This window comes from Typopeltis vanoorti, chromosome 5 (assembly GCF_054136105.1).
Source record: "Typopeltis vanoorti isolate ZY-2024b chromosome 5, IOZ_Tvanoo_1.0, whole genome shotgun sequence".
Classification (NCBI taxonomy): domain Eukaryota; kingdom Metazoa; phylum Arthropoda; class Arachnida; order Uropygi; family Thelyphonidae; genus Typopeltis; species Typopeltis vanoorti.
In genome coordinates this window covers 123,349,469-123,369,906 of record NC_143553.1, presented here as the reverse complement: position 1 = coordinate 123,369,906, position 20,438 = coordinate 123,349,469, and the positions used below count along the sequence as shown (strand labels likewise).

General features: G+C 34.6%; 1 protein-coding gene across 2 annotated transcripts in view; it reads left to right on the top strand.

The window, feature by feature from the left end:
- LOC150106776 (Kv channel-interacting protein 4-like) overlaps positions 1 to 20,438 on the top strand; it is a 258,123-nt gene that overhangs the window by 132,905 nt on the left and 104,780 nt on the right. The window contains exon 1 of one of the 2 annotated variants that reach the window (XM_090392696.1): positions 11,666 to 11,851. The exons of the other annotated variant lie outside the window; for it this stretch is intronic. Coding sequence (XP_090248822.1) covers positions 11,767 to 11,851 — 85 coding nt within the window. The 5' untranslated portion in view covers positions 11,666 to 11,766. Of the gene's footprint in view, positions 1 to 11,665; positions 11,852 to 20,438 lie in introns of those variants that run through there. 2 annotated transcript variants of the gene reach the window in all.

Here is a 20,438-nt window from a genome sequence, read left to right as displayed (position 1 = left end):
ACCTATCTTTCGATTTTCACGCTCTTTCTCTTCCTTCATTTACTAGTCTGTTCGATAGCCGTTTTCATCTAAGAAGGGAGTTTTTCGCGATCGCTCCAATTACCTGAAATGATCACAAAGAAATGAAACCGTCCGAATCATTGACCACAAAATGCGAGTTGTTTTTCTGGAGTAAATCTTTAAAATAGCGTGAGTAAGTGGCCTTGAGAAAATTGCACACTACATCACAGACAAACGCAGAAGAAAGTTTGGGAGACTACAGAAAGATTTTTTTTTTTTTTTTTAATGATGATGGATTCTGGAAGCTTTCGATGACAGCAAAGTTTTAGGTATACCTTTCTGGAGGTTCAGAAACAAGGAAAGAAAGAAATAATCTCCTCTCTCTCTTTCTCTCTATCCTGCCTCTCTTTAGTCAATATTTCAGATCCCCGTATAACCAGAACACTTGCGAATGTATAACACACACACACACACACACACACATACACACACACACACACACACACACACACACACACACACACACACACACACACACACACACACACACACACACACACACACACACACACACACACACACACACACACACCTCGATTCTAAATGACGATCCCGATCACATCTCGTTGCCATGGAAATGGAACGAACCAAATAAATAATTAAATCCTGGACAAAAAAAAAGCGCTAATATTTAATTGATGCCTAATTAAGATCGGAAATAATCAAACTTATTTTCAATCACTTCACATTGAACACATTCTTACTGTCGAGAACGAATATCTTGTTTAGAGTTTATTCCACTTTGGATTTGCGGAATGCGAGAATGGGAATCCTACATAGGACTAATTAGTTGGAGGTAATTAGCTTCCTGTGATTCATTACTGTAATTCTGGGATCATAATGAGGTGTCAAAAAACAAAGGAGAGGGTTAATAATAGTATTAATCAACGGGACGTATCTTTGTCTGGTGGTGATAAGTTTCACACCTCTGTGATTGCCTTTGGAATTTTAAAGTCCTGTGTAATGGAAATGGTCGACTCCCTAGAGAGTGGCTGATGCATTGGCTATAAAATGTATTTACTCTCCTTCTCTCGTATACCGCAAGTTCAATTTTCCACTCCATATAAAAGAAAACTTTCATAAATATTCCGTTTTCTGCTTATAAGTCTATTCTTGGTACATCATTCATGTTAGATGCGTTTACCGATCAAGTAGTTCACAACTCTGCTTCTGTAACGTTAGCCGAAAAATTTATGGTATCATCTGAAAGATGACATCGATTTATAAAACAGTTATACTTTATTTCTAAGCGACATCTAAGAATGAAAAAAAAATCTTGTTTTCGTCTAATATTTTCTGTATCTTCTCTTATGAAGTAGAATTCAACAAAGCGGAATTTCTTCGAGAAGTATGAATGCCTTAGGATGAATACGACATTGTTTTATCCTTCATCACTTATCGTATCATTTGCACACAGCTCAGATGATTATAAAAGCCAGATGACGGCATAATTAGAGTACTAAGGTAGGTTATACGTAGAACGAGCGCATTCACTATTCCTCAATGAAACACTGCAACCTAAAGTACTTCGATGGTAATTGCTAAAGGATATGGCCCATTAACAGCAGCCTTCTGGTGACAATTTAGAAGCTCTCGTGGGGGATATTGATAGATTGAAATGATCCCATTTACTTGTTGCGTAGTAATCATCTCTAGAAGAGAATGGCTGCAAGTCTATGTTGGCTAATAGGTAAAGTCAGTAAGCTGTAGTAATTTTGCTAACACAAATATATCTTCAATGCAACAATAGCTAAGCAGATTAGTACCCTTTTATGTGCGATTATCTATCTGACATGTTCATCTTTTATAATAGGACTGACATGAATTGCGAAATACTGGATGTAGAATTTACTCTTACGAAATGTATTACAAGCCCTGCCTAGAAAGTTAATCAATTGCCCAAATCTGTTCGATTTCTTCACAGTGTATACAATCGTTATATTTGATTCTTGAGTTAACCCACAAAAGAAATCTGTGGATATATATCTGGTAATTCCAAGGGAGAGAATACTTCAACTCTGGCATTAACAATACACTGAACTTGTAATGAAAAATTGTGACGTTATTCCAACTATACTTATAGGCATCCGATGCTGTATAATATACTTATTACTTCAAATTAATTTACTTCAAAAAGTACCACTACCAGATTAGTAGATTGATAAATAAACAACCTATATTAGTTCACTGAAAAATGTTTTGCTAGTAAGATATAGCGTATTATCATCAGAGAACTGCTGGTCTTTATCTTTAGTGAAATCTACCGACTGTGTTTATTGCCAAGTTTTTAATTTTATTTATTATGAAATCTATTAAGTGCGTCAATAAATCAATCCCTTTAGCCGTTCTCTGAGTAGGTGTAAGCTTTCCTTTACCATCATTAAGGACAGCGCTGTCTACTTTCAAATCATTAGGGTCATCCTTAACGACACAGTGTTCTGATAGCTAAGAATTATTAGGTCTCTTCCTTTCTTAGATCCTTAAGGGCGATCTGGGGGAAAATATCCGAAGAATGATTGCGCTAACAAGAAAGGAGGGTGGCATGTCTTGTAATTAGCTTATTCCAAGGCTGGATTACTGGGTAAGGAGGGGATGTTAGAGCGAATCATGCCTCTCCTAGTATTATCGGATGATTGTGTCTGACAACGTGTGTATGTGTGTATCATTCAGACAATCTTATGACTTGTTTTTGTGTAGTTAGGAAGAATGGATTGCTATGTTGGTTGATAGTGATGTATCGTGCAATTGGAGAGGTTTAAGTCTGAGTAGAGTTATATCTGTTTGTTAAATTAATACTCTATTGAATCTATAAATATTTGGAGTCCTATCGCCTCGTTACACTTGTAGTATTTGCATTAATAGGGTATGACGCGTTTAGATTCAAATTCCTAGATGTACCACTATTCTTGCAGTAATCATGTACTTAATTAAACTGTTCAAATAGAGAATTATCAACGCACAGTCCTTAATAGGCAAGGAAATCAACGCCCTTGTTGGTAGAAACAAAATTTCAATCATTAAGTGGCAGTGTTAGAGCTACTCAGTCGTATAACTCAATAGCTTTAACACCAATAACTCTAAGATTAGCGAAATATCGGAAAACCTAAGAATTTACTTAACTGATATTTCTGCAGCATCCAAAAGATTGAAAGGATTAGTGAATGGGATTTGCTTGAGATTACAGTTGAAGCAGCTAAGTCTGTAAGAACCCTTTATTATATGTGTTGGAAGCTTGTTTTCTCTAGCTAGTTTTCCTCTTTTGCAGTAAAAAAAGAAAAACAAACGGAAGAAAAATTCATACGAGACCTGCGTACTCACATTTAGATGATTGGAAACGAAATTATTGTAAATCTAATTGGGTTTATCTACCATGTGGGACATGCCTAATGCATAGGTTTCTATAATTTATTATACATAAGTGTAAAGACATTCCGAAATTAACAAGAAAACTCAAACAACGACACATTATTTTATGACGTATGTGCATATTTGTAATGAATTTTGGGTCGTTTAGAGGTAATACATAAGCAACTAAGGAAATGAAGCAGGTATTAATTTTGTGAACTTCTAATGTTTGCTGGCTTAGTTTTACAATAAAACTGAAGTTCCAAAAGAGAAATGCTATCATCTTGTGTCCTTGGAGGAATTATTCTTCTTGTCTTCCTAGATGGCGCTGTGAACGTTATGATGTACATGTCCAGAAGAAGTAAAGGAATTGTCCCAGTATTATTATTATTATCTAGATCAGGCGTGGCCAACTTCATTCTATACGAGGGCCAATATATGACGGGTGGTAGCGTCACGGGCTGCACACCTTTAGACAGAACTTAATTCAAGGGGTTCTCAACCTTTTCTAGTGGCGTACCACTATATTTAATTCAATATATTAGATGTACCAGTAAGGCTCACGTACCACCAGTGATACGCGTACCATACGTTGAGAATCCCTGATCTAGATCGTTTTGACATTACGATTTAGATGCAGCTTCCTAAACATGTTTGTTCTCTTTATACTTTATTTAGTAATATAAATAATTTTGAATAATTTTTTTCTCAACTAAAATATACTACTGTAATCAAAATTAAAAATGCCAACATATAGTTTATTTATATAACTATTTGTAATATATTAAAACACTTTATTTTTGTAATATTCCGAAACACGTTTACAAATAACAATGAAAATTTAAACATTCGAGGAGGAATGTATTTTGCATTGATGTTGCGGTGCTGATGATGTATGATAAATTTATCATTTATCATACATCATCATTCTCTTCATCATTTACTAACTTTGAGTAAATTAATAGATTGATGAATTGATCTGTTAATACGAATTAAGAGATTGATGAATAAACTGAAGTGGATGAACATAATAATTCATTCTGTTTATGTTAGTTGCAACTTTGTCTTTACTAACATTGTGATTGAGAGAGAGAGAGAAAAAGCGATTGTTCTTTTCTGTCTCACGATGAAAAGCGTTGCTCATTTCTTTCTATTCGTATAGCTTAAGAAATATCTGTGTGGGCTTACAGTAGTGTAAGATTGGTTTTTGTTCATCCACAGCCTCCGGCAACTACTGAAGTCGTAGAGTTTCATAAAATGCATATGAAAAATTACTTTGGCATCTTTCCAGTGAGATGAAAGCTTTCTTTGCGTCTCAGTAAACAGTGGATTTCTCGATTAAAAAAAAAAGAAGCTTCCATTTGCAATCCTGTGAATTTATTAAAATATCGTTGTGAGTTTCGCTCCGTAGATGAATAGATCTATCGCACCACTGAAATTGTTTTAAAAAATTATCAAATCGTATTAAAGACATTTGCTACTTAACGGTCATGAGCTGAATGACATCTCTCTCTCTCTTTCTCTCTGTTTGTCTATCTATCTTTCAACGCATGAATTTAACGCTTCAAGTAATGTCTTAAAATGAAAACCTCGCCTTCTTCGAACAAGGAAAGTCATTATTTCTAGGAAATCGCGATTTTGGAATATTTTCGGAAATATATAATAAAATACTAACTTTAGATGGCATAAACATACAGAAATTTTTTCACTAACTTATATGACTAGAAAATTAACAGTGAATACAAGTATGATCTTGTATACAAGGTTCCGATATTATTATTTCATTCTGTGTTTGATTTTCTCGCCAAATAGTATGATTGAGTAATCGTTCCAACTACTTAAGATGCCTCACTGAGAAATATTATGTCAAAAATAAATAAATGAAAATTAAACAAATGAACAGAACACCATGATTATTTGAAAATCTCACGTAGATTATTCTTTCCTTTTTCTATTATTGCTTATGTTTATTTATATGAATTTTTTTCATTGCTGTCTCATTGTCATCTTAATAAAGTCCTTGCTAAACTCACAGTATAACTCTAGAGTCAGCATGCTATCTGGAATGGATGCTTCTGTGTGTATATCTCAGTGTGGGTAATGTTATGATATAGAAAACCGAGTGCGGTGACTTTGTACTTCGCAAATAGATCATATAGGGTGATTGATTTTGACTATCATCTATTATACTTTTGTATCATATAAAAATCTAATTTAAACGTAATAAAATTGTAAAGTTAAATAAAATATGATATTTGGTAAAACATTTTACGAACTCCATTTCATTTTAAGATTAATCTTACCCACAAAATTTGGTAACTCATAACACATTATTAGTCCGCGTGGTTAGTCCAGTGGCTATGCGCTTCGCAACCATATGCTTGGGGAAGGAGTGTCCTGGGTTCGATTCCCGTCGGTGACTGAAGAGCTGATGGATCTTCATCAGACATAGCCAAGTTAGCCGGCCTTGGGCGTGGACAGCAGGGTTTCCCCCAGTTTATCTGGGGGTTTTCATCCCACAAGCAGGCAAACCCGCCTTGAGAACTCAACACTACAGGACATGGGATGCACTGGGGCGTAGGGCTGATCACCTTATCCTGTGAACGGCTTGTGGTCCGATGATTAACAAATCCTCGACACCACCAGGTAAAAGGAAGAGGAGAACACATTATTACCGTAGGTAGGGGTTAATTAAATAATCTGGGGATATTGCTTTAAAGGGGAACTTTTTCAAGACACTTGTAACATCTGCTGTAACCAGTATGTCAGTCTTTCACTGGGATATTAAATTCATCTATTCCTAGAGACATTCACGCTCAGCAGGCTGTGGAATTCGAACTCCCACTTGACTGGAGATCGGAGATACTTATTCACATAACCAATCATTTTCGAATTTTATTCTACTTTCTCTTCTTTTTTTATGTCTTTTCAACTTTCATCCTTCTTCATTTTCTTCTTCTTTCGGTGCTTATTTGCTTTCTATTTTTATCTTATTGTCAACTCTTTTCTGTAACGCACCACTTATTCTTTGAAGATTTTCCACTTGTGACTTTAGCAACCAACGAAATAATGAAAGTTATAAGCTTATCTATCCATTTTAAAAGTGATCTCAATATTTGCTTATTTCGTATTTACAGGATGCCGAAATATTGAAAGCCTTAAGATCTCTCAAACAACCCCCCCCTCACCTCTCCTTATCCATTTTTGGTATAACAATTCCCAATTTCCTTTCAGAGTAATTCACCTGAACATATGCTTGACCGAGTAGAAGTACAATTAAATTTGCATTGATTTTAATCCCTTTTAAGTCTTCTACCTCATGTAGTTTTAAATCCATTTCTCCAACCAGCTTTTCGATGTTCTTATTCGAATTATCGACTGTATTATTTACTCATGAACTGCTCTATTCATTGAACAAATGTATCTAAAGTGCATTCAACCAGCTGGTTTCAATATATGTCATCAAAGTAGAAGCGATCGGTTGCACTGAGCATGCTTGCTTACAATATTTAATCTCTGATCATGTGCCTGTTTTTTTTTTTATTATTTTTATTTTTTTTTTAGTTATGTATTTTCTTGATTTATAACCAACAAAAAGTCAAAATCTATTCACGTGAAAGGAGCTAAAATTTCTGCTGATTAGGTATGATGGAAACCATCATCCAAATGTTCTCTATTCTTTTGTTTGAAAAGTTAGATTCATCTTCGGCCAAGCGGAAGAAATCTATTGCAGCTGTGATTAGTGCCATAGGTAACTGACATGAAGGAGGTGAGAGTTCATTGGTGCCCATGGATGTAGCCTTCGAAGCACAAAGAACAAAACACTTACGTCAGCATCTGGAAAGATAATCAGCCTTAACGTTAAAAAGGGAAAAATAAATCGTATTAAGACCAACTTTTGCTGAAACGCAAAGTATTAACCAAGATTTCATCAACGGAACTTATTGAAAAAAAGTGGTCTGTGTTGAATTTTGATGATGTCATCATACGATTTTAGATGACGTCAAGTGAATTTATAAGCGGCATTGTAAAGGTAATTCCTAAGTTATTCCCTAGATGGCGTTTAGCTGTTTTCATGATCTACTCTGGGGATAAGTATTGCACGAGTTTTCTTTGTTGTTTGCCTTTCTATTGAATGTGATTCAGTTTTGTTCCACTGTATGATCGCCAACTTCCGTCTGTGTCATCCGATCTTCATTCTCAGACAATCCTCTTAGCGTCTTTTGTTCGTTGAGGTGTCTCGTGTCAGATTAAAGAAGTACTAATCTCATGGCGAACTTAAAGTTTACGTAACAACTTTGAGAACGGTACATTGGATAAAAACACTTTTTTTTTTTTCCAAAGGACAAGAAGCGATTGAGAATAAAAAGATAATCGCTTAGAAAGAAGTTTTAATTTAAAAACTCGGGCAAGTATGAGATTGAATTGTTTCTGTCTTAGCAGAGGAAAGTAAAAGACATTCGTTTTTGGATTTCGTTTTACAATGGGGAGTTCATAAAAATTTTCAATGGAAACACATTCTGTTGTAAAAGTATTGTTCGCATTTTTTCACAACAAACAATATCATAAAAAATTCGATATTATTTCAGCAAAATTACTCGGAAAATAATATGGAAAGCATGAAATAAAATATTATAATGAAGTGTTTTAAAAACTGTTTTTTTTTTTTAAATAAATCCCATATCTAACCTAACAATCCCACCATAAAAGTTAGGCTTAGTATACAGGAACATTGTCATGGTGCATTCTACATTCAAAGAACGGAAGGTTCTGCTGATTAATAGTGTAGACTTAGAAACAACTTATATAATACAATGAAATTGTGTGCATTTTCCCTCAACCAATGGTTCGTGGGTGTGGGTAGGTAGTAATGTTACATTACTAAGGAATTATTATAGAAGAATTGCTTTTCCGTTGCCTTCCTTGTTCAATAGTATTCTATGTCTGAATATATCCACTCTCTATATATAAAAAGATAAGCCGAAATTTGAAACGTTTTTATGTCACGTTTTATGTCTTATCAGCTTACCGGCTTACCAGCCCGGAACTCGGGGGATTGGGCGCCGTAGGCGCCAGGGGGGGGGTTTTCCCCCTAGTATATATATATATTGGTTTGTTTGTTTATCGTTGTCTTGAGTAGTGAAATAAATTTTCTTTCTCTCTTTAGCGCTGACCTTTGCATAAGCCCTCGTTGAAGTCTGTTTGTCCATCGCTAGACACTGCAATGATGTACATCTAAAGTTCCAAATCAATCAGTCTGTAACTCTCGCCTTTTTCTTGATGCTTCCAATATCTTCCCGGATACATCGGCAGATTTTCCTCCGAAATCCGCTGCTTGTTTCTCGGGGCATTGCACTCGGCAGTGAAGAATGATTTCACACACACAAGCCAAAGCGCAGGTGATGTCCGACATTACAGTTCTCATTTTGTTTCCCGTCGTGCGATATTTGTGCCTTTTCTACGGCTTTCTTCTTACTTCTTGCTGTTCGCGCCGTAACGTATTACTGAGAAAGTCAGCAGGTGGCGATTATAGGTTTTGTCGCCTGTCTCGTACGAAATATGCTGCAAAGCTGAGACACTTATGGTACGCCTTATTAAGCACTGCACCTACTGAATGCCACAGGAAACAGTTATCAACTCTCTCTCTGCGACACACACACACACACACACACACACATAGAGAAAGAGAGAGAGAGAGAGGAGGGGGGGGTCGAATGGAATACCAATAAAGGTGGAAATTCGTATGAACAAAAACAAAGATGAAAAATATGTATTTTCCTCTCTCTCTCTCTCTCTCTCTCTCTCTCTCTCTCTTTTTCTCTCTCTCCATTCTTTTCTTATTTTTATACGTATGTCTGACCCACAAAAATTTGGGCTATGAAAGTTATAGAATAATAACACACAGTGATTGTATTGGCAAGACTTCCTGCTTTACGCTTTTTATTCTGCGATAGAAGTAACTTTTTTTTTTTTAATTCAGTTAGTCTCTGCCTTCCTTACTTTGGAAGATCAGTGCACTTTCTAGACAGCGTGCATTCCAAAAGTTAATTGGGTTACCGTGGCCAGAACCGTTACCAGTACATCGCATTAATAATATTAGCTGGAATTTTTTTTTTTTTCAAGATACAAGATATTTATGTTATACAATTCAATGTACAATATTATGCAATACAATTCAATGTACAATATTATATACAATACAATTCAAGTCGTACAATTCAATGTACAATATTTTACAATACAATTCAATGTGTAGTATTATACAATACAATTCGAATATTACTATAATTTTCTGTTGGTACTTAGACTTATTTTTGGCTATTTATTTTGTTACAGTTAATAAAAAGTTTTCTCATATATGCAAGCAGAGTAGAATACATTTCGGATAGTTTTCATAGTTTATAATAAGTTACTGGTTTTAGTGATAAAGCAAGTTAGTCTGTGTATTTCTGTGTAACCAAGGGCAGTAGCCATACTGGTTACTAGAGAAATAATTAGCTTGAAACAGTCACTGTGTCGCATCTATGAGGTGGAATTGTTATATGAAATCGTGTAAGATTAGTCCAGATCGTATAATTATAAAGGTGGTAATTTTTTCTCCTGTCGATGTAGGACAGTCACCGGATACTACCCAGCAAGTATATGATGACAGCGAGTGTAGATAAATATTAATTCCAGATGAGATATTTGATTCTGCTAGAGGATCTATTATTAAATGTACACATAGATGTAAATGTACCCTTTGAACAAACACAAAGCAGACCTATGTTTTGGTTGTAGTGAAGTTGATGAGATGTATTTTTTCTCATTTATGGGAAAAAAGGCATCAATTCAACCTAACCACAATCTTCCTTTCGTGATATGTTAGATGAGAAAGAGGAAGTAGGCATTGTCATCAGGAAGAATTCTGGATTGTGTTACAGCAGCAGCAACAACAACAAACAAACAAAAAAAAAACGTGATAATGAAGCAAAATGATAGCAAAAAGCACAGTTCTAAATATTACGACGACATCCGTAGGGAACAACAGAAGAAACTAGTCCATATACAAAATACATATCTGCATTTTGCATATGGTTGTTCGCTTGAGGACAGCCTTGCAAACATGGTTCTAGATTAAGCTTTGTTGCACTTTGATCCGATGGTGTTGTTGTACTTTGTTCTGATGGTGCAATTTGTTGAAGGTACACTTCGTTATTCAATACTTTGCTCATATTAGTAGTTTGAAGAGAATATATGCTATACTCTGTTGATGGTACACTTGGATGAATGTTGTTATGGATTTGCATCGTTATAAATACGTTATTTGCTCTCCCTAACTGCTGACAGTTTTCTTCATAGATGATTTCTAGTTCATATTAGTATGAACTAGAAATAATTCAATATTCGTTCATACCCACTCCCTCACTATCTATCTAACTTTCACGGTCTCATTTTTCTTTTATTTCTCTACATTTTCGGACTTTATTCTAACTTTGGATTCTAATTCTTTCTATTTCCTATTTTCTTTCATTTTATTACGTGATTTATTTCATTTCATTTATTGTTTCTTGTAAGTCATTAGAATCCAGCCAAATAATGCTTTCGTCACGCTTCATTAAGAAATTTTTGAACAATTTCTTCCCCACAGCAAGATGCTGTGTCTAGAGAAATGAGCTGCTAATGGCACTCTGCTAGTTTTGCATCGCAAGTCCATTGCACTGTAAGAAAACAGCTATTAGTTAGTTAAGACAATCTGAGACAGCTGTCGTTAGAGATGGCAGACTGGCCCTTTGCCAAGCTATCTGAAAACATGCATGCGGTGGGAAGTCGTACAAAAGTCGGCCATCCCAATGGTTGTTTCTAAGGATACCTGAACGTACAAATAAACAATGACGTCATCGTTCACTTGACAGTCGCAGCAACCATCGTATCCGGATGTCAGTTATCATCTACCAATGTTTTTCCCCTCATAGCGAGCAGGCAGCCGCTTTAAACACCCCTCAATCCTAAGTAGTGTTCTCCTTTGGAGTTTTTTTTCCTCATCATAGCGATGTCAAGCGAAAAGATGTTGCAAGTGTGCTCCGAAGGCGACAGACATTTGGCTTTCTAGCTTAGCACAGATGAAAAGGAAAAACAAAATACAGATAAATGGGAACATTTGGAGCCCTTAAGAGTATCTCTTGCATAAAACGTCATCTCCGGGTTTCATCAGTGTCGAGGAAATCCTTAAAATAGCCCCCCCCCCTTTCATTTCCCTGCATCAGTTCTAGGCTCTGGTCCAAGTTGGGAGTCAGTCGTTGGCTGGCTGTGTGTCCCAGTAGTCATTGCTCAGAATTCTCTTGCAGTTAGACAGAGCTTTTTTCCCTCCAAAGTGTCGGTATGCAGGGAACAATACAATCGAGACCCGCTGGAGTATCGAGGGGTGATGGAAAAGGCAAAGGCAAATCATCAGGAGGAAGTTCAAGTAAGTCGTTCTCCGAATCTTAACGATTTTCTAAGTGATATAAAACACGATCTTTCCATTCGAATTAGTTGAAATGTTTCTTTCTTGTACTCGGGGATAATTCATCTTGCTTTCCCAGAGGGATATTCTCTTTATATGAGAGGCGAACACCATCCATCTCACAGATTCAGCAAGCTGCGTATTTAATTATGTAACATTGTGCAACAAAACTACTAGTTATTTACATTCTACATTGTTACGAAAACAGGTTTGTTTCCTATAAGTACATTAGCATTATTACCAATTCATAACTAATACGCTTTAATTTATTTCAATAATACTTAGCATGTATGCGGATGGCATACCAAGCTTGTGAGAATATTATAATAAACTGTTTTGTATTATGGAGTTGAAAAAATGCTATTTTAAACAAGAGATTTATAAGATCCGGGAGCAGGAGAGAGAATAAATTATAATCAGAATATAGTTCTATAATTTATATACTGTATGTGCTTTCTATTTTCATCATAAATTAAGGAAATCACAGATCAATTCAATTTTGCATTTTTATCACATCTAGCGTAGTTTCAAAAATTTCATAACCAGTTTCTATGCTATTTATCGCCGGTCATGATTGACTAAATAAATAGCATCTCAGGTTTGGGAAATTCAACTATGGGATGGATGTTTACAGCAATTTTTAGGTGCTAGAATTTCATTACCCGGTGAATCTCGTTACTGCTTTCGCAAGCAAGGACATCGTGTTCACTTGCCTTTCGTTGGAAAGACCTCAGTTTGAATAAAGGTTTTTGCATCTTAGACTGGATTGTCTAATATGCAAAAACCTTTATAAGGAGAAGTACGTTTCCAACTGCATGTAAATAATTTGTATGTCGCATATAAAGGTTGAAAGATCTGTCCAACGGCCATTTCGGATCATTCAAAGTCCTCTGTGAGTGGCTACTCTACTTACTTCTGAGACTAAAGTAGATTGAAAATGTTTCATGTATGCTCTCTATAACAAGGTTTTCAGTATTAATTAAACTCTTGCCTACTAACATGCGATGAGTTTCTATTCTAATCTCTCGCAATCCACTTGTCTATCAAGAAGTTTCAAACTCCTTATCTCAAGTCATACCAAATACAAATATGTGTATTTTGATCAGCTCATCTTATCGTGGTGATAATTATATAAGCGTATTTTTTGAATAAATGCTTATAGAATTTATTTATTTTTCCTGTTCGGTATTTTTGTTGTCTCTTGTCTTTGTGCAAAAATATCGGGAGTGTCTCCAATACTTGAGAATGAAGTGACAGATTGAAAACTATTTGTAAAATAGAACTGGATACTTTTCTTGATAAAATACACGAAAATAAAGAAATTGACTGGAATATTTAACTAAGAAAAATTTACGCAACTTGTCGAATTTTAATCCTTCAAGTTCACTTGTGTTCCAAGCTCGCCATTTGGGTTTCTGTTAAATTCTTTATATGTTAAAAGCGCATTTTAGACTGTAACCCGTTTTATAGTTCCTCCAGCCTTTGAAGCACATCCATTCAGGTATTTATTTGCTCCAGTTAAGATCTGACTCGCACACATTCCACCTCTTTTTTCAGCGCATATTCGCAATAGTATCTTTTTAAAACCGGCATTCCTACCGATAAAGAGAAAAGTGTTTGGGATCGTTCTTCTATCCATTTTCGAAGCCATAAACAGAATATAACCGAATTAGAGAGTTTGAGTTGCAGTTCCTATAACGAGCGTTGTGGTTTCAATCCGCTCTGCGAAGCCTTATGACCCTCCTTAACTTATGAGGCATCCAAATAATCCTTTTAGTCAAATCGACCCAAAAAAACCACATGAAAACTATTTGAACAAACACAGCTTAACTGCCATATCGCTCCAAATATTTATTGAAAAAACGTCTCAGCAAAAAGCTTTCACTGGAAACAGTAATAAAAAAAGAGACTATTTGCCTTCCTACACTCTATTCAAAACTTAATGAATGGGCATAAAATCAGACTTGAGAATCATTTAAATAAGTTGAATACCGACACTTCCATTCACTTTTCTTATTATTTTTTCCTTCAATTGATAACTTCGCTTGCTTATCGCCTTTTAGATTGTGATTAATCTGCCATTTAAAAGCATTAAAAAAGACTGAAGTAGAAATACTTCCTACGAAAGTATCCATTAAGTGCTTGTTCGAAAAAAAAAGACTTCCACACGAATTATTCACTGAAGAAATATATCTTACGTGAGCGAGAGACACGGCGCATGTCTGCGCAAAACCATGAGAGATTTTAAAATAAGCTGATTATATATCAGGGAAATCTTAAAGTGAAATGTTCTTAAGCGCTTTGTTTACGAAATGTTTTTTTTATTCTTGCTAAACCTGATTAAATCGATAGTAATGCTAGCAATAATAAGTATGGAAATCATAGAAACGGTATTCTTTCTATCTTGATTCAAACTTGCTTCTTTTATTAAGAATAAAAAAAGTCACAAATAAAGCTTAATCATATACCTCTATTTCAAAGTCTTTAGCTAAGTTTTTAAACAAATATCTGATTTACGTTTTTTCACGTTTTAAAAGATTATATATAATAGATATAAAATAAAATATAATGGAAAATTTAAAAAAATAACTCGAGAAAGCGAAAATGATAATATTACACCATTTATTAATTCATATAGAAATCTCATTTATATTTCATTTATAAGAATCATTTCGGAAGATTACCCTTGGAGAGTAATGAATGGCAATGCTGTAGCCAATGAAGTTCTAACTGAGGCTCGACTATTGCTGTTACCCTCCTGTCATGATCAGAGCTTTAATAGCGCAATAACACCTTACACCGTCCTATACAGATAACGGGGAAGATGAAAAGCATTCTTGCTTCACCCCTTTAAGCCAGTCCTTATAAGGACTATAAGGACTCATTCCCGAACTTCAAATTGAATTTCTATATAAAAAATATTCTTTTATTAAAACGTTAAACATTTTAAAAACTGTATTATCTTTCGGCATCAATCAAAAGATCATATGTAAACTTTGAAATATATTTGACAGCATTACTATTATGATACTGTTTATCTAATTGAATTGTTATTTATTCTAGAAATAATTATATTTACTTAATAACTGTATTTCAAACTTTAAAATATTCTCTAGATTATTTAAACATATTACATATTATTTTTCCTATATTTTAATTCTACACTTATATCGTAGTCTAAAAATAAATACAGTATATACTGATATTTATATCCAGATTTAAAATAAATCCATTTAAATACATAAATATATATATTTAAATTTTCCATATTATATTGTAATATGTAATAAATGTATTGAACGTTATATTAAATATTTTAAAATGAACTTCAAGAATGAGCTGCAAAAATGTTACAGCTACATTGCTATAAAAGTAAATATATGTGGATTCAACTATCCTAGGATTAGAGCGGTTTGAAGTCCAATTACGCATACGTACATCCACATTCGCATTAGCTGGTTACTAGTTCTTATATGTTCGCTAAAATTTATTTGAGTAGGGAGATATGTTTTTAGTATGAAGCTCGGTGAACTGCACATGGAAATCTACCGGTAAACGAACGTGAATATAAACGTTCATGTTTCAACATTCATTCTGCACTGGTTGTCCCTTCTTCGCGATTCCTATAAGGCATAGGAAACAAGAAAGAAGATGGCTGCTCCCGCCTTTATCGCAATCTTGTCAGGAAAGGCAAGGTCAGTTAGCTTGCCAGTAGATGAGTAGGCTTAACTTGCCGTCTACGTTTAACAGTCATCTGACACTGGGGCAGGCCACTAGAGTGTAAAGTAGAAATTAAAACCGATATAGCTTACAAACATTTTTAAAGAAGAACGAGAGATAAACACCTTTTGTTCAAGTCCCTAAAAAGCAAACTGTTAGCCTAAACGGTTTGATTTTAGGATTTATATTGGAAATATCTATCTGCAATCATAAAGAGTGTTAAAACCATCGTGACGAGAGAGCGTCCGACAAAACAAAACATTTGGATTATAGAGGAGTTAGAAAAATATAAAGAAAATTAACTGAACCTGGTTAGAAAAAAGCCAGTGGAGACCGAAAATCGACTTAGAATAAAAATTAAAGTGATGATGCTAATTCCACACGTGGTAAAAATAGGTGAATCGACTGCTATTATAGATTACATACGTAAGAAGAAAATGCGTTTAAAAGGTGTAACAATAAGTCATCTGATAGAGCGATGTCTGAGGAGAAAATGTTGAACCTGTCAACGGGTAAAATACGCTCCTTCCGGATGTTGCAAGACTACCCGGAAATGTGACGGCCCGAAGCATATTTTACTAGTCTGCCCGCTACTGATGGAAAAGTGTAGAGATGGTTGTGTTTCCTATGTGGATCTAATGCAAGAAGTTAGGGTAGAAGAAAGATCAGAACTACAAGAGAATTTGGAGATGAAGTAGAAACCTCTGTTGAAAATCAAAAAAAAAATATTATTTTTAAAACTGATTGGACTAGGACGATACTTTGAAACACTTAGGAGAAAGGGTTTTAAGAAGGAAAAAAATCAAATATCCAAGAAAGAAAAAGATCTCAGTGTGGATGAAGCCAGAGCTGAAGAGATAACGTTAGAAGAAAACCTGTAATAAAGGGGATGGAGGTTAAAGTGAGGGTTACAAGTTAAAGTGAGAACAGAATGAACCAGCATGAAAAAAAAATGAAGTAAGGTGAATTTGATTGTATTCTATTTTATTATAAAATAGAATAGAAACAGAAGAAACAAGAATTATTGCACAAAACCAAGAAATTTAGAGACAGCATCGGATAAGTCGGGACAAAGACTGGTGTAGAACAGCAAATAAAGGAGATAAATCTAAGTAGAATGGAATAAGTAGAATCAGATGTTGCTAAAAGGAAGACAGTATACTAATTTTGAAGAATGATGGACGAATCTGGATCGGTTTTCTAAGATGTGTCTAAAAACTCCGGTTTAGGGTTCGTGAATGTTTCATTTCAAAAAGTACTTGCTTCAGAGTAACGTGATGTGCTTTTTATCTCACGCGTATTTCAGTGTGATATTCAGCTATTGAGATACTTGTATGGTACTTATTTAATGATTTATATCACAACGTATTCTTCAGATATAAATCATTAAATCATCACTCCTGGATTCCGATGCCTTCATTGAGCCTCTTTTACATGTTTGACACCATAAAACAAAATATACACTGATGCCCAAAATCTAAGGATGGACTACATTTTTACCTGTATATGAAAAACCTTTCATGACTACAGCCAAATGTGGACATACATTTATTGCCAACATGCTAATAAATTATATTACACAAAAATGTATTATAAATTTCGTACAAATTAAATTGCAATACATTTTTGGCAAAAGTTACAAATTTCCTAAGGAATTAATGACAGTGTCTGCAGAAAACTATGTGGAGAGACATTTCAGTATGGAATATGTCTACCCCCGAACTGCGCTGCAGCTCTCACGACGTCGTACCATGCTTAGCACCAAGCGATTCGGAAGATCTTGAGGCAAAGTGGCCCACTCCTCCTTCAGGGTAGGGATAAAGCCTGGGTTGTTTTCTGGAGGGAAATTTTGAGCAGCAATGCGTTTCACTGTTGTGTCCCAAACATGATCATGTTGTGTCTCAACATGATCTATGTCGAGATCTGGAGAGCGTGCTGGCCACTCAGTTCGATTAATATCCTCAGTCTCCAGAAGTATCTCTACTGCTCGTGTACGATGTGGTGTGGCATTGTCTTCCATAAAAATGAATTTTTCGCATATTTTAACACTCCCTTCGTGATGTATGTTCGATTGTTCCGTACACGGAACACCAGTGTATTTTTCACAAGTTAAAAAAAGACTCAAAACACAATAAATATATCCGACTTATCGTCTCGATATATATTTCTGCTTTTTAAGTGTACTGTAGAGCCCATTTGAAATGTGTTCCGTATATGACGTACATAACGCAAATATATCATCTGAAAAGTTATTACTTTCTCAGTCAGAGCCTCATCAAAAAATTGAGCGTTAATTATTAATTAGATAAATTTTTAAATTATCTATAAACGCACAAATATACTATTTTGTAATTATAATATACTATTTAAGTTACTTATTAAAAATTTTTGCTATCCATCAAACGTTTAGAATTTTTTAATACACCATAATTTTTTTTATATAAAAGAATCTAAAATAATAAAAAAAACCATTCGTTATCTTACTCAAGCTTTCAACATTTTCTTATTCAGGCTTGTCATCATTCTTCTTTCGTTTCTCAATTAAAAAAAAATGTATGTATTATATATATATATACATATATATATACATATATATATATATATATATATATATATATATATACATATATATATACATATATGTATATATATGTACATATATATACATACATACATATACAGGGTGTTCGGGATAAATTTGACATATTTATAATTAATTATATTTTTCCGTAAGTTACATGTATTAACACACACTTCTCTTCATTTAAAAGTTTGGACCCTTCTTCATTCATATACAAGATGTCAGAAAGGATGGATAGCTGGAACCCACCTGAATCATGGAAGAGAATAACTTGTATCATGATGATTCGTGCCCGCCATCAAAATAAGGATATTACGACTGCTGCCCAATGCTCCCTGAATACAGTAAAAACAATCAGGCATGAACTAGAGACTTGCAATGGTGACTACGAGGATGTAGCAAGAAGAAAGATCCCTAGCAGACGATCTGATTGCGTTCGTACAGCAGAATTCCTCGCAAATCTGCAGGAACAGGTGTTGAAGAACCCTGGCATTGGAATTCGGGCTTTGTTCGTGGAGTTGCTAACTGTAGTCAAGCCCTGGATAACAAGGGTAGCCAATGGTAGGCCGTATGTATGGCAGCAGGATTCGGCCCCTTGCCACACCTCTGGGAAAAGTCAAAAATGGTTGTCTGAAAATTTCTACGACTTCACCAGTCCAAATGTTTGGCCTCCAAACTCCCCAGACCTTAACCCCATGGATTATTTTGTATGGGGCGCAGTTGAAAAAGACACCAATCGCACTTCCAGTAATACAAAAGCCCAGTTAATGGATAAAATTAAAACAGTTTTTGCGGCCCTTCCCAGGGAGACTGTAGCATCAGCTTGTTCGAGGTTCCGAAGCAGAATTGAAGCTGTGATCGATGCTAATGGTGGTTATTTTGAGTAAATCTTGTTGATAGTATTGTAATTAACTCTGCCTGTAATGTGTTTTTGTCAATTCATTAAATTTAATAGATACAAAGAAGATTTTCTTTTTCCTTACGAAACTGTCAAATTTATCCCGAACACCCTGTATATACATATATGTATATATATGTACATATACATATATATATATATATATATATATATATATATATATATATATATATATATATATATATATATATATATATATATATATATATATATATATATATACTGTTCAGATAAACAAAAACCTTTATAATGTTTTGGGTAATAATATTCTGGTGATGCTGTAAAACATTGTAATAAATGTAGTATTAGTGAAGATACAGGTATCCCTTGCTTAACGCGGTTTTGCTTAACACGGGATTTGATTAGCGCAGCGAAATTAATTGCGACAATCCCTTTATATACGCGACAAGAGTATTAATTATCGCGCCTTTAAATTTACCACGCAAAAACATGCAAGCCTCGAGGAGTGCCTGGCCGAGAGAAAAAAAAGTCGTGAACATGAAGACGTCATTAAGATTGGGTGTATTACAAACTTCAATTGTTCTGCTTTATTTACAAATTACGTCCTTCGTAATTTTTTTTCATTCAAAAAATAATTTCATCCAAATTCTCTTAATGATCTGTGTGAGAATGTGAAAATTTTATTTTTTTTACCAAATACGACATCACTACTACAATCCATGGACATGGGCGCCATTGTAAGTTTCAAAGCCTATTTTCTTAAAAAAGACATTCTCAAAGGGTAGAAACAACAACGGGAGAAAATGTAATTACGCTCCAAGAATTTTGGAAAAATTTTAACATTAATTCATGACTCGTGGGAACAAGTGTCTTCTAGCTGCATGAGAGCTGTTTGGAAAAACATGTTGCAAGAATGCGCTAATGATTTAGGTGGTTTTCAAAATCCTGTAAACAACGTGGTTTGAAGAAATCGTTGCAATTGGTGAAGACCTTGGTTTGGATGATGTTGAGGCAAAAGATATTAAAGACTTCTTGGATTCAAATTGAAAAGATTTCAGCGACAACTATCTTCTTGAAATTGAACAACAACACTCATATGAAGATAACGAACAAATGGAATGTGAAGATGAGGTTCAAAAGGAGATAACAATCAAAGAACTTGATGGAATATTTCGCAGTTTAGAATCGCTTAAGCAGCAAGTAATGGATATGGATCCAGATGTTAATCGAAGAATGCTTGTTTTTGACGAGATCTAGAGAGTCATTTTGCTTGTTATCGTAGAATTTATGCGATAAGAAAAAAACCAAAACTTATCAAACGACTCCCTTAACTTTGTTTGATAAAAAATTTGAGGTACAAGCATTTA